Here is a 15,774-nt window from a genome sequence, read left to right on the forward strand (position 1 = left end):
ATTAAGACTGACATTTTTGAAACAGAGGATGACACGAGAGGCGAGAGGGGGAGGACGGATGGAGAGCGTTTGAGTGGAGGGAGGCGGACAGCTCTCCTCAGAGACCCTCCGTGGACCTCGGCATGTCATTAAAGTCCTACTAGTAGGAGCGCCGCTTGTTAGAGGATAAAAATGTCAACAGCTGACAAAAGACAGCTTAAAACGGTCGCACGTGTGACGGCGAGCTCGCACTTTCCCGGATCGGTCTACGCTCCGCTGATGCCTCCTTCTAATAGGCACCAATGTGAAGGTGGAGGGTGTCAGGGCGTCACCTCCCCAGGCTAGCAGTGCGTGTATTACTGTTTCCTGTAACCATGGTTTCGCCATCACAGCGCCGACTGGCCTCTTTGTAGGCGTCTGTCACACATGCAGCAGTCCCAGATGGCCGACGTTGATTTCATTAGCTGAGGATCCAGCGTTTTTCACTGCTTCACAGGGATTATCTCTCGCGACAGGCCAGCAACGTTTAGACACATTTCACCAAGTGCTGTCCCTTATTACCTCTGCCAGTCTGTCGGATATGCAGAGACACCACCGCCGCCGCCGCCACCAGCCCCTCCCTCTTCCTCCTTCCTCTTCGGCAGCCTGCGCCAAAGAGAACATATGGCAGGGACTCAGAGCTGGGTAGTACTTGGTGACGCTTGCATGAGACGTTGAGCTGTGGCACTGCTGCTCTTCATCCTGTTATTGTGTTTCATAAAACGGATAACTTCCATCACACAGCACATGCGAGCTCCAGATTAGCCCCCGTTCTTGAAAACCAGAGCTTGGTTTGTTCGCTGTAATATATTCTGTGTGTGTAGAGTCATTTTTCAAGCAAAAATGTCAAACAAATACTCTTGATTTCAGACATGTGAGGAGCTCAGGCTATAGAAAATGAGTGGGCAGCCCCAGTGCACCCCTCCATGCACCAGTTTTGCAGAGGGTGGAGGTGCAGAGACGCTGGCTCGGCCTGGTTAGGACATGCAGTACTTCCTGAACAGCCAATTGTTCCATGGCTTTGTATGTTGTTCCATCTGCTGTGAAACCATCATTAACGTAATCTTTCAAAATGTGTTTTCCCCCACGCCCACGCGCCACATGTACTCGATGCATCATTTACTACAGACACTGGCTTTAAGTCAAGTGTGAACGAGCCCATCAGACGAGCAGAGGGAGATAAATGTTTGAATCCCTTTAATGGCTCTCGTTCAGTGGATTTCACTTCCGCAAGCGGCCGTAATGAGTTCCACAAACTCACAGACGCACACATTTTTCACACGAAACATCCTCGCCGCTCGTGCGCTTAATCATCCAGCGAGCAAAGTAACGCCCCGATGTAGACAAAATCCTTGTTTAATGCCAGCCCTCGTGCACGGAGCGCTCGGAGCTGCGGTTAGCGGCCGCTGTGGACCGGGTGCTTCGGCTCCTCGCGGCTCACTGATGTGAGCTTCATTTGACTTGAGTGCTACTTCAGCAAGAGAGAGCAAGTGATAGTGACAGAGAGGGACAGATCAGGTTTACAACCCTGTTTTGCCAGTGTGTGTGTGTGTGTGTGTGTGTGTGTGTGATACTGTAGGAAAGTATGCAAATGGCCGTGCACGTCTTTCAGGGATTTGCTAAATGGGATTTTTGAAGACAATGTTTTTGTCCTTTGGTGCATTTGTGAAATTATGGTTGACACCTTCAGCAGAGAGGAGGAAGCCAAGCCAGGCAGATGCAGATTGCTTGTGTGTGTGTATGTGTGTGTGTGCGTGCGTGCGTGCGTGTGTAGAGTTTGTTGTCACTCCGCGTTGACGCCTGGCAAGACGCTGTCGAAAAAATGCTACTGGGAATACATTTGATTTGCAAATGAAAAAAAACACACCGGCACATTTGCAAAGACACACACACTTACACACACGCACACACACACGCACGCACACAGTCACAGGTGTGTTTGTTCCCCGCGGGGATGATTTGCAACTGAATAGGCGCGTAGCACCGACTGACTTCTAAGTTTTGACAAAATGCTTGAAGGGGAAAAACAAGTGTGTGCGCACCAAGGACACGTCATTAAGCGCTGCTGTGGCTTTATCAGCAGAGGCCTGTGAAACACCTTTAGTCGCGGTGAACGCAGCTCTATTAAAATTCAACCATGTGTTGTTTGCACTTACTTTCCAGTCAATGCCCGCTGCTCGCGTGGTCAAGGTCGCCTCTCGTGACGCTCACTCGCCGTGCGTTCGTATGTGCAGACCAGATGACGGCGACGACGTTTCTCTGGAATCCAGAGCTTAAACGTCACCTGTTTTTTCATACTTCAGGTGTGTGTGGGAGCATGTGTGTCCTGTTTTCCTGTGTGTGTGTGCGTCAGGCAGTTTGGGCACAGGCAGCTGGTTTAGGTGACCTGGAGCGTCACCTCTCCATCTCCCTGTTGAAACGGCACAGGTGTTTTCTCTGATAGCCCTCTCTCTCTTTCCTCAACCAGGAAGTGACAAGCGTCCACACCTCCCCGTCCAAAAGAGTGACGTCCAGTTTTGCCACACACACTCAGCCATCCACAGATCGGACCATGGCCTCTCCGACGGACACCGGTCTCTGTGAGTATTTCCTTGTTTTTAATTTACAATTCAGAAAGCTGCGATGCCACATCTGATGTGCTGTAATGTAAGACGGGAGGCCCGGCTCTGTCCAACGAGGCTGCGAGGTGGTTGATGCGACGCGGCGTCTCATTTGTTCTGTAAGATAAACATTTGGCAGAAAGCAGCTTTTGAAAACTAGATGGTTCATGGCCAGATAAGGCCGCCTCCCTGGCAGCTTTTTAATGGGAAGCTGGGGGCTTGCGAGATACTGTGCTTCCATTACTGTGATAGCAGCGCTGTGGTGGCTACCTCCAGTTTGTTTTCCACCGATGCTGATAGCGGTGTACACACAGATGGAGCTTACAGTGTGAGGCGCAGTCCTCCAGCACAAATAGACTAAAGGCAGCAAGCAGCACAGTGGCCTCTCAGGTAACACGGTGTGTTGATTGTGGAGCGAGTGATAGTGAAAAAACAACCTGATTTCTGTCAAAGTTTGTCAAAATACTCTAAAAGCTTTAGCATTCTGTGGGTCCTCCTGAGGGTCCCAGGGTTCGGCTGCTAAACGCTAACTGTTCACCAGCTAATCGCTAAGTTTACCTGCCTGCTGTTTGGTGCTGGGCAGCTGGTGGACAGGCTATCTTTGCCCGGCGTGTCCACCCCTGAAATTGATTGGCCACCCCGAGTGCCAACCCATTATCCTAAAGTATGATTGGCTATCTGCCCAGTGAGAGGCGGGACCTCAGTTCGAACCCACTGTTGCATGTAGCCGACCTTTGGAGGTACAGTTTCCTCTTGAGGACTAAAGCATGGAAGTTAGTAGCTAAGCTCTGTGTGTGTGTGTGTGTGTGTGTGTGTGTGTGTGTGTGTGTGTGTGTGTGTGTGTGTGTGTGTGTGTGTGTGTGTGTGTGTGTGTGTGTGTGTGCGTGCGCCTCCCCTGCGTAAGTCAGTGCCCCACTGAGGCCGATCAAAACTCAATGCTCCCCTTGTTTTGCCAACCGGCGTGTCCTCCATAAGTGAGGTGACGACTGTCGAGGGCGAGAACCAGAAGTGATGGAGGTGTTGACCTGAAAGTGGCATCCAGGTGTCGAACCCACTCGTCACACTCACACACGCATCTCTACCTGAGATCAGTCAGGCGCTCGTGTCGCCCTCAACGCCTCTGAAACTCCGCGCCGCGTCTAAAATTGGAGCTCCTTGTCGATCCTCTGCGCTCCCACTGTCCTGTCTGAGCGATGGCTTTTGTCTCTGCTGACAAGCCGACACGCAAACGCCGCGTAATCTGCCAGGTCAGATGACTGACGGAGGCGGCGGGGGGCTACGGGAGCTGCTCCCTGCAAAGCCGCAGCATTTAAATAAAGCATGGTGGTGGTGGTGGTGGTGGTGGTGGTGGAGTAAACGTGCTTTAAACAGATGCAAAGCTCAGCTCTAAATCTCCATGCTGCTGCTTTTCTGAACAGACAACCTTGTTTACTTGTTTCCTCTCGTATTACACCGCAGCCACCGCCATGACGCTGTGGCTGGCTTTGCGGCGCACACAATAGTGGTGCTTTTATTGTATTATTCTGAAGTAGTGCGTATATGTGTTTTTATTAGCGTGTGGCTGATTAAACTTGTCATTTTTTTCCAAGTGTGCGAACGCTGCCAGCTGGAGCTGCATTTGCCAAAAGACTGCTTTTGTTTTAATTAATCTCCTCCCAGATTTGCACGCCAAACGATGATGTCTTCTTTATAACGTTATCCTCGGGAAAACCGAAGGCTTTCCTCCTCTCAGCGTCACACGGGACCACCTCAGCGGCTATTATGGGACGCGAATTAGCCCTTAAGACGTGATTGATGTTTGGAAATTGAAAACTGGGGCTGTAATGTGCATCGATGTGAGGCCGCTTTCTGGTTCCTCCAGGTGAATCAATACAGTATCTATGGGCTCAGTTTGAATGAAGCCTGTAAAGCGGTCGTTCTCTGAAATCCTTGGCATTTAAGCAGAACGTTTCATAACCTCGCTGAGCAAATAGCATCTTCCAATCTGAGCGATTTGTATAGTGATTACACTGTTTCTATCTCTGGTTTCACCTTGACTAATGGCACTGTTTCTTCTGTTTGCTGTGTCTGCTATTTGCATTTAATGGTGAAAGTGAGACTATTTCACTTTGAGAAGAAGAAACAGATGAATGCATGAGTCTGACTCAACTTAATGCATGTTAGCTTGACAGATAAACAGCTTTATAATAGTAATAAGATCAGATTACTATGAATGGTCCCATTCATAGTAATCTTATTATGGTGTCCAGGATGACGTGAAACAAACGTCCCCAAACCGGGGACATTTTCCAAAAATATCAGGTCATCAGGCAGCACGTTGATCAAAGATCATTTCCTGGTTTTTTATTTTTCCCCTTATCTTTCCTTGTTCTCTGTTAAAGATTAAAGGTTTTGCCTGATTTCTGGTTTAAAAAGTAGCCTCCATTAAAGCTTTATCAAAGTGCCAAGTTCACATTGATGCAGCTTGTCTGAGGTTGTTGTCAAGCTTAGCTCAAACACTGCGATTCACTCATCAGTTAGCCGGTTTTAACCAGGCTTTCTAAACGCATTTCACGCTGCTCTAAAGCTCTAAAAGACGCTTTAAACAGACGCGAAGGAGACAATACAACCCCACTTTTTCAGACACAGTATCTAGAAGAAATATTCCTACATTCAGGCCAATGCTATTTCATTTTCATAAGAGAGAAAATAAAGCTGGTTTGTAACACCGAGGAGACATGAAAGGGTGATTTCTCAGCATCTTCAATGATGTCATGGCTCCGCTTTGACTCTCCAACCCCGGCGAGCTGAAAGTGAAAAAGCAGGGGATTGAGAAGATATTGAATTTGCATTCTCACAGACAAAAACAGCAGGTGAAACGCTCCTTGAGTCGTTAGCATTGATTAGCACATCCCTCTCCGACCCAGATATATTAGAGTCAGTGTTACACAACGCGCACAGCTCTTTACTGGCAAATCAAACATACTGTTCATGTTCAGCGCTTCATTTTCTGCAGGTTATTTTTACTTTAAAACCCACTCGAATGTGGACTCACCCTGGACTTCAGTTCTCAGGCCCCTTCATTAGGTATTCTGCAGGAGCATGTTTATTTTCCACTTTAGGAACAGGAAATCCATGTGCAATTTCGGTGGGATTATCAGCAGAGTGCAGCTTCTCCACGAGCCTGATAACCACGTTTTTCTCCAGTCGATGCGCTGCCAGCGGCACCTCATGGGGTGGGCTCCCGGTGAGCACCTAGTGTTACATATACCAGGCTGGTAAACAGTCGTGATCACAGCAAATAATGTGGCGAGAAAAGATAATAATAAACCATTCCAGGGTTATATAAGCTTGATTCCGTTGCATTGTCAAGAAGGAAGTAGGTTGAAAGGCCCCGGGCTGATCAGACTCAAACGTAAGGTCACAGCGTTAAAGGAGGAGCTTTGACTTTTCTTCAGGGCACTCAGTCAAGAAAGCAGGAAATAATATGATTTCCTGTCGCTCGCTGATTACCCGCTTGAGCATGTCTCGATCGATGAGTTTGCAGCTCGCTTCCTTTGGCCTCCGCGCAGCAGGAACTGTAGCGCCCAGCCGTCCATCTTTGAAGAGAGTTCAAAGGCGTCTTCACGGCAGGCGTAAAGTGTACAAGATGGGTTTTTAGAGGGAGCAAAGGTTTCAGAGGAAGGTGCGCTCAAGTCCTCTCAGCTGAATGTTTTAAATCATTCACTGTGTTGAAAAAGTCCAAAGGTGAGCAGCTTTTACAGGCAATATTTGACTCAAGACGGGCATCAAAAGCATGTATGTCAGACCCGACCGCACAGGGTGTTTAACACATTGAACACGCTTAAGGAGCCGTGCTATCAGCGAAAATAGAGTCTGAGAGGAAGCATTGATCTAGAAGCACTGGCAACACACAACCTGATGCTGAGCACGTGAATCAATAATCAATAATTCACATGGACAGGCATGGCTATGCAGAGAAAGGGTCCATTAGTATGAGTCGATTTCATTCCCGCCCATGAATAGTTTGACATTTTGGTGCTGAGGAGCACCGTCGGGCACCAGCACCACCACTTTCTATCTTCCTCCTGCATCCCGTCTCAACACTCGTCCACTTTGCCAGCAACTCAAAATTAACAACAAATCTGACATTTTGAGACGATTTAGTGCAGTAACACTGATGTGACGCGCTCACAGGTGTGTGTTTGTGGAGTATTACACAACGCCTTTGACGACTATGCTAAACATGGAGCTAACACTAGCCGCTGCTTAGCTTAGCTTAGCCTAGCTTGTTGGCAAGAAATACTTCCTGCGTCCAACTTCCTTTTAAACCAATCACATCTCAGTTTACGTACCGATTAAACAGATGAGCTAAGTTTTATTTTTTGTCCTTTTAATGTGTCATCGGGTGTATTTTTGGATTTTTGCTTCCAGTTATGACGCTAAGCTCTGTTCCCGACTCTCTTTCTACATTTAGCAGGCAGCCGTGAGAGTGGCATCGATCTTCTCATCTAACCAAAACCAAACTACTCTCACATTCCCTGTGTTTTGCGCGTGCTGAACGGTGGCATGCCATCGTATGTACCGTGCTAACAAGCAGTGATTTCAAATGCCGAGTGTCTGTTTTCCAGCTCACGGTGTCCATAAGACCAGCGTGACATAAGGTGAAGGGAATGCTGGTTACCTCGATACAGGATACTAAAAAAAAGCCAACCCACATCCGCGTCCCCTCTCCCCTAAGTCCATCCTATTTTTTACCGAGGGGGACTTCTAAAATAAAATCAGCTGTCACTGGATGCCTGGGCCTCACTGAGCTGCAGGTCTCACTGCTGGAGCTGGCCTCCAAGCCTCCCTGTCTGCCTCTGCCCGGGATTCGCTCTGTGTGTCGGGTGAAAGCCGGCCGACTGAGCCCGTTTCATTTTCTGGAGATCCAAGTCCTCTTTCTGTTCTGTTGGATTCTATTGTTGTTTGACGTTCAGAGCGACCTGCACACTTAGAGGAGGTAAGAGATGTATGTGGGCTATCAGCATTTCAAGGCTGGCTCTTGTATAAGCTCCACTGTCAGCGCTGTGAGTGATTTTCTACCTAAGTAGAAGTGGAAGGAGCCAGATTGGAAATGCTAGATGACATTTTAGCCGATAATGAATCGAGCTGATGTGCCCAGGCCTCGCAGATGTGAGGAATCTTTGCCGCAAAATTGGAAATAAGATGAAGTGAAGCTGTATTGTGTTGCGGCGGCAGGTGGTGCCATATCGCAGTGCGTCTCTGTGATTCCTCCAGGATTCGTGCATTGTCATAAAACATGCATGAGCCCTTCCTGTTTCCTTCCACCAGACATAACCAGCAGCAATCTGATCTGTAATATTCTGAAAGCATAGCAAATCGGAGACAAAGTGCTTAGCCTAGCATGAGGAAGCACCGGAGGGCCATCCAGTCTCCGTGTAAAGAAGTTATTTTTGATAGGTTTGACAGCTCAATTATTGTGCCTGTTTTGCTTTCGACACTAAGGAAGAAATCGGCCTCCATGGCTGACATTTCAATTAGTGTAGCTCGCTTTGGCTCTCCTGTCAAACCTTGCCAGCCAAAAGCTTTGGTCAGTAAGTAATGAACAGAAAATTGGGTTGCGTAAGGCTTCTGCTGTGAGGGGAGGTCAGAGGAGGGGGTGACACCTCCGTGATTAGTGGACGGCCTCTGTCGTGACACAGATCTGCGGGCCGTGGGTTAGCTTTGAGCGAGCGAGCCGTCTCAAACTCTGAAGCTCGTTTGTTCTTTTTCCTCTCTCCTTCCTGGACACATCCTCCTCTGTTGTCTCGTGCCCCGACGCCCCATGCAGCCCCTCGCCTCCTCACTTCCAGCCAGCCGGCTGTGCGAGCGCCTCACCTCTGATCGCGTTAGCCAGGCGGCGGCGGGGAGGCAGTGACAGGGAGGTCAGTGGCCCCGGGCTGGGCTCGATATAGCCACTGAGTCGTGCATACCGGCAGCAGCATGGCTTTCCCTGTTGACTTTTCCCAGCCTCTCCCACTTCAATTACCCCCCCACACCCATCCCTGTCACTTGTGGCATTGAAGAGATAAGAAGCTAATGCTGAGAGAAGAAAATAATGGTCAGTCTGCCGGTAAATATGCCTATAAGCAGTGCAATATGCTCTCCATTAAAGGTGGAAACGACACAGGGCCTAAGTGTAAGCCCAGTCAAAACCACTCTGTGAGCGCCGGCTTGGTGAAACCACGTTCACGTCTTTAAAAGGTCTCATCAGAAGTCCTCCACTGTTTGCTCCTGCTTTGTTTTCCTTCCTCCCTTTTGTCTCTCGCACACACTTCCACCCCATAAATCTCCCTGCCACGGGGGAACATGACGCTGCAGACAGAGCCGGTTTATAAAAAGGCTGGGGTTATTTTCTTCTCCAGTCAGCCACCCACCCTGCCCCCCCCTCGGAGCCCTGGTTACCTCACCTCTATGTTATGGCAGCTTTGCATACGGCATGCCCTTCTCAGAAGCCAGAGATATCCAAAGCGTTGTTGTCACCGCTCCCGCCCGTCAAACCCCGCGTCTCTGCCCCTCTGACAGCTCCAGAGCATGACTTCAACATTTATCTGGGGTGATAAACGAGACCATTATCCTTGTGCTTCTGTCATCGGGCTGGCATTAGGTTACACCGCGGCCTCAGGTTAGCCTCGGCCTATTTCTCTTCCTGACGGGTTGTTGCTTGCGCTAGCGTGCCGGACGTAGCAGAAGGCTAAAATTGGTGGGATGAGGCGAGCGTGCTCTTGTCACATGGTGTCTGTATTAAGATCCGTTCACACCAACAAGTGGCACAAACTTATCTGTCCATTGTTGCTAAATATTCAGTGAGTCAGGGACTATTTCAGGGCTGGTTGGTAAACAGCCGTAGCGTTGGAGCTCACACCTAATACACTAGCTACCCAGGAACATGCTAGTCACTCACAACAGCTCCCCAATCTTCTTTTTATTTGACTTTTACTCCCCTGACACTTATTTCCAGAGACTGTGCACCGTTTCATCCAGTAACAGCGACTGAAGACGAGAAAAAAGCTTGCTAACTGGCAGTTAACAAGATCGTTAGCTTGGTCGCTAACGGGACAATGAATTCACACAGTTTATTCAAAAGGCGTACTTACTGTCTTTAATCCATTGCTCTTCTGTGGAGCATTTTTTCCTCCGACAGAGATGGTTAAATAAAATCAGATCAAATGTTTCCGTGTGAGAAACACCGCTAACAGCAGGTGGATGCTAAAGAACTGATTTTAAGATCTGCAGCTTAAATCACTTTTGGATTCAGGTTAAATTTTGGAACAGCAACCGAGTTTTTCTATCGTTTTTAAATTCAGCTCTGACTTGCTTCTTTGGGTCAAACCAGTGGGTGTTTGATTTCTTTTTTTGATTATATGGGCACCAGGATTGGACTACATCAAGCCAGTGTACTCTTAGATATACTATAAATGGGCTGAGCGAAGTGTTAAGATAGCTTTGCACAGCCAAGCATGAGCGGCAGGCTGCTCTACACCACTAAGTGCTGAATCTGTTACTAATCTCTGTACTACGACAGCACCAAGGACACCTTCACAGGATGCATTGAAGAAGCAGCTGCCGGAAGACTTTTCAAATCAGCATCAATCCATAGTGAAGCAGAGCTCACGCTGACCTCTACTCCGTGCCAAACCTATCCCAGCATGCATATATGTGTAGGAAATATGTAAGCACCGAGCGCGAAAACACAAGCAGGAGGATTTGAAAATGTCAAAGGGTCGCAGCGTGAGCGCATAATGAGAGCGAATAATTTCTATTTAGGGTCTTCTTTCATCCCACGGTGTTGTTGCCCGGAGAGAGAGAACATGCCAGGAGCTAAAAGGTCCAGTGTGGGTGTATGCCGAGCTTTAATGGAGCCTTCTCTCTTACCTAATGATGCTTTGTAGCACAGAAAAGTCAAATGTAGAATCAGTGGTCTTCTCTAATTGGCTGTCCGCAGGGATGTGCTGAGCGATGTGAAGCATCATAAAGTCGCGCTTTGTGATTGATGAGCGTTCGGCTGCGGCTTCGCGTCAGTGTTCGTTACGGATTGTTTGCCTCTGCCTCTATAACTCACGAATATAAGCTTTAATATTCCAGACATCAAAGACTCCACCAGGATACATTTACTGCATACATGTATTTCATTTTCCTGTCCTTCCTTTAAATGTAGCAAACCTCATATATGCTGTATCCACTTCCTGAAGGTCAAGCTGTGTCTGACATGCATCAGCAAGAGGCGTTCACGTCTTAGAGGGTGATTTCTCTGTGTTTGTGCGAGCTGCAGGCAGATCCAGGTCAGGACACCCCCAGGACTGGGCCCTGAGCGCCGAGGACCAGGAGACCGAGCAGGTGTCGGTGAAAGAGCGGCTGGCGATGTATCAGGCCGCCGTGACGAAGAAAGACAGCGGCAGCTCCGCCTCTGCTGCGGTAAGACGAAGCCTCCACACAGCAGTGGGGGGGGGGGCATTGCTGGTACTGATGTTTATGACCAAATATTTCTCACTGAGTTCTCCACAAAGCATAAATCTGCAGGGCGCCGGCCTGCGTGTCGGCTCCGTTGTTGAACAGGATGAGGGCAGATGAGTGCCACGGGGCTGATGTGGGGGGGTGGGATTATTTATCAGTGTCATGAGGCTCAGAGCCGGACAGGAAAGGCAAAGAGTGTGAATGTAGGCAGGAGGAATCATCTGGTGGAACATAAATAATGACATTTACTCTGTACTTCAGTCAAGCTTGAAGTACTTCAGCTGAGTATTTCCATTTCATGCTTCTTTCCACTGAGATCTGCTGAACTGGATGGTGTTCACGTGTAAAACTTATGGATTAAAGAGAGAAAAAGCCTTAATCTAAATTAGGCTTGTAGAGAGCACTGATTATACGCATTGACGAATCAGTATTAATAAATATATTAGTCACAGAGGCCGTTTTTTTTCTGCAGAACCTGTCCTTAAGCTGTTGACATTGTTCAGTCTGTGCAGACATATGCATTGGCAGAGATAGCTTTACATGCACACACGTCTTGTTACAAAGAGGCAGCGCACAAAGCCGCTAATAACCATGTCAGAGTAATTTTAACTGCATTTGCAGAGAGAAAATAATGTGTATTCTGCAGCAAATTCAGATGAACCCACGCAGGCAGCACACCAGCAAGCCTTCACGCATTATTCCTCCTTTGATTTAACACGAAACGCATTTCTGAATATCCCTGAGTCATTAGTCATTACCACGGACCAAAAAGCTTCAGCGGCTTTGAAGAGTCTGCATGCACTAATTCAACTGTGTGAGCAGTTATTCAGCCAAGGCCACTGCCGTAAGTCAGCTCAGCGTCTAAAACAAAACCTCACCTGCTGCAAAATATCCCGGCTTTGCTTGTTAACTGTGTGTGCGACGACAGCAGCTTAATGGAAATGTGACTTTCAGGCGTGCTGTGGTGTCTGTTTGGAGGAGTTTGAGCCGACCTGGTGACGTCTGTGGCTGTCAAACTCTGACAAACTGATCAAACTCAGAAAAACAGAGTTACTCTTCTTCTTCCTTCATCTACGATGACTGCTGCTGCAACAAGTAGTCGTAATAATGCTCATAGCCGCCCCTTTCATACAGGAAATAACTGAAAGAGAGAAGCGTTGTGATTCAGCACAATGTAAATAAAACTGAAATGGAGAATAAAACCCACTTGATAATGATAGTGAAATAAGGTGGAGTAGGGATGAGAATAGCACAGCGGAGGACGTGTGTACGAGGATCTGCTGCACCTGATTTACCGCCGCTGACTCACCGCCGCGACAGAGGAAACACAAATGAAAAGACGCATTATGAAGTCACTTTGCTGAGTTCTCCACTCAGCGCACATCAAGACGAAAGAGCAGCAACAACCTGCTGTTTTTCACAACTTCACCTTTCTTTTTCTCGCCACATAAACATGTTTCTCCTGACTTTAACGGCTCCAGTCCAGCGTGATATGACTGAAGGAGCCAGTGACAGGTGCTCCCTAAGTACTAAGTACTTTCACTAATAGTAGTTTTCGACTGTCGCACACGTGTGAGCCTCGGCTGAAATAACCAGGTTTTATTTTGGCATATCAGTACATCCACTGGCTTTTATTCATCTTCACCATCATGTCCAAGCTTCGCCTGTAATCCCTTAATCTGTTGGTCTGTTAGGTGACGAGTAATCAGTGTCCAGCACGTCGTCCAGCACGTCGTCCATCACTCTGTAAATACACAGAGGGCGACCTGCCACCTTCTGCAGCCTGTGCACGGCGCGCATGAGCGGACAGGACAGCTGCATCCTGACTGTACGATTAGAAAAATCAGCGAGCTCCGAGAATTAACGAAGGCAAATCTCAAGATGAGGAATTTAAATATTCCAAAACTAATTAATAGTAACGACAGGTCTGCGTGTTGTCCTCTGCTGTGCGGCGTTGCTTAATTGTCTCATTGTAAGTGGTGATTTTCAGCGAGTGCATTAACTGCTGGCTGGTCACAGGTCTGCATGGTAACAAGCCACTTGAGGCCGAGCTTTACAGCCATTTCAGAGCGGATGAGAGGCGTTATTAACACAGCACAGAGTGCTTTCATGGTAAAGCACTGCCTCAAGCCACTTGTTTTTTTTTATAAATGGCTGCAGCCCAAATAACAACCATGGGACAAATTCAATAAATCTTCTACAGTCTTTTATCAGTAGTTTAATAACACAGATCGGGAGGCGCAGCTGCTCCCGAACAAGCAGGACTCGCTCACTGCTTCACCTCGGCGGCCGTCAGCGTGCCACGCTGCAGCCGCCCCCGCCTCCACGCGGCGGTGGTGGTGACAGCTGAGTGTTTGTGCGCCGGGGAGGGGCGTGTAGTGTAGCGGTGGGCGCACATGCGGGGGGTGGCTGCCAGAGGGAATCAGCATAGGAATCTTGTTTTTCCTCTCTACCTTTGCAGCTGTTGTCTGCATGTCCACACACGAGTGACAAGGTGTTTAAAGATAGCCGAGCCCCTGATGGACACCGCTCAGTCCACGCTGTCAACCCCGTCCCCTGCAAATCAGCGCGCACACACACCACACGGCGTGCTGCTAATCTGCAGCAACAAAATGCTGCTGCTGCTGCTGCTGCTGTTTGGTTATGTTTAAGAGGATTAATTAACACTTAATCAAAGGCACAATCTCCTCAGATGACAGAGATATCATTAATCAAAGATAACTGTGTCTGTGTCGGCTTCGTCCGTCGACCTCTCAGCAGTCAGACCAAGAGAGGAGATTCTGTCATACACAAATGAGAGGCCCGTGTGTGTGCAACAGTCATTTTAAATGAGAGCTGTTGATGTCATGTCGCATCAGCGGAGCCGTTGTGCCCTCAGGTAGTAAAATATTGATAACGCGCTGCCCGGCCGTGAAATGTCACCGGCCTAAACTCCTCTGCAATAACTTGCAAATTGCATCGTGCCCTCATTTGCATTAAAAAGGTAAAGGTGACGGGGTGGCGTGTTCAACACACACACACACACACACACACACACACCAGCACGCACACACAGCAAGCGTCTCATGTATATTGCAGTTCCAGGCAGCTGTATATGCAGAAGCCTGCGTATAAATGTTTTATTAGGAAAGTAATTGACAATCCCAAAAGGAGATTATTGTATCAAACAGTCGGTGTGCATTCACGCCCGGATCTCGTAGGATGAGGACCGCAGCCTCCATGCTGATGAGCTTTACAGAGTCTTCCTCTCTCCTCTTCGTCCTCTCTGCAAAAGCACACCGGGCTTTTCTATTTTCCAGCTTTAAGAACTAATTCTTGCCTCGGCCCAATAAAAATTATTGAAAAGCTTTTTTGTTCCATTAAACTGACTCATCTGAAAGACTACATTTTCTATTGATGGTTCACTCTGTCGCAGGATAAATGTGCAGAGAGTAAATCCATTAAAATTGGGTGCCTGCCATCTTTGCTATTTCAGAAATTTCTGTCAGACGTAAACACAAAGGAGGACTTCAATTTAGGCTTCATTTCATTTCAGCTCGTTGCATCCCGGCGATATAACTTTGTCCTGTTTGCATTTGACTTATATCCCGTCCCTCGGTGTTATTACAGGTATTACATGCTGTGCTTGGCTGTATCTTATCTGCACTGTCAATGTTTGAGAATTACAGCATTCACGCCACGTTTGAAAGAACACCAACAGTGCTGACTGAGGCTTTAAAAGCACTCCCATAATGCCTTTCGTTCACTTTCATATTTGCATAAGTGAATGTAAAATATAGTCACAATCGATGGAAGCGGGTTGGCTCACCGAGGTCAAATCCAGCCTCCTAAAACTCACATTAACTGGAGGCTTCGAGCGCGTTTGATGTATTTTCGGGTGTATTTCATGCCATCTGTTTCCTGCTCGCAGGTGATGGAGGAGTCCGAGGCTTGTTCGCTGCCCGGCGGCCTGGCCAGCGTCAAGAGACAGTTCGAGAACCAGGAGTTTGTGTCCTCGTCCTCTCAGTCCAGCGTCACCCAGTTTCATTTCGAGCAGAGATCTGTCCAGGTGAGGGCGTAATCCCGGTTTCTGAAATCCCCTGCAGGGAGCATGAAGTAGGTGCATGTATGCGCCAGTAGCTGGGATGGGATGTGCTACATGTGCATGCTGTCCTTTCTGTTCAGCGTAAAGTGAGAAACATGTGAATGCCAGAGAGTGATTTACATTCAGCCGCAGCTCTTTATTGGAAAAACTTGGCGGCGACTCCGAGCCGTCCTCGTGGGTCAAATCAAAGAGGGCACCTTGAACTTTGCAGCTCTGTGTGGCTCTGTCATCCAGCGCGTGACGAAAATGCCAGAACGCGTTAGCAGCCCGGGTCGGGGCCCGATCTCGGTGAAGTGAGGGCAGTGGCGCCCCTCCGTGCCCCCCCCCATCTGCTCATTCAGGCGGCAGAGTGGATTCATCGAGCACATGGACCTCGCTGAATGCTGAATTTTACATAGTGAAGGGACGTTTGATGGAGTCTGTGCTGCAGCAGCAAACCGCTTTCCACTCAAGCTACCTTCACAGGTGTAACCCCTGCGCTGTGTTTTAAAGCTGCCCGTGCAGCAGGAAAGCTAATATTATTCTGACATAAGTGGTTTCAGAGGTACAGAGCACCTCCACCCTCGATGTATCTTTCATGTTAACTGCAGATGATAC

The 15,774-nt window shown here is 48.3% G+C and overlaps 1 protein-coding gene across 2 annotated transcripts in view; it reads left to right on the top strand.

The window, feature by feature from the left end:
* xirp2a (xin actin binding repeat containing 2a) overlaps window positions 1-15,774 on the top strand; it is a 40,699-nt gene that overhangs the window by 12,764 nt on the left and 12,161 nt on the right. Inside the window, exons 2-4 of one of the 2 annotated variants that reach the window (XM_070957890.1) lie at window positions 2,486-2,597; window positions 10,906-11,054; window positions 15,004-15,141. In XM_070957890.1, the coding sequence (XP_070813991.1) occupies window positions 2,486-2,597; window positions 10,906-11,054; window positions 15,004-15,141 (399 nt within the window). Of the gene's footprint in view, window positions 1-2,485; window positions 2,598-7,543; window positions 7,600-10,905; window positions 11,055-15,003; window positions 15,142-15,774 lie in introns of those variants that run through there. The other variant, XM_070957891.1, reaches the window with a different exon arrangement.

This window comes from Chaetodon trifascialis, chromosome 24 (assembly GCF_039877785.1).
Source record: "Chaetodon trifascialis isolate fChaTrf1 chromosome 24, fChaTrf1.hap1, whole genome shotgun sequence".
Classification (NCBI taxonomy): Eukaryota; Metazoa; Chordata; class Actinopteri; order Chaetodontiformes; family Chaetodontidae; genus Chaetodon; species Chaetodon trifascialis.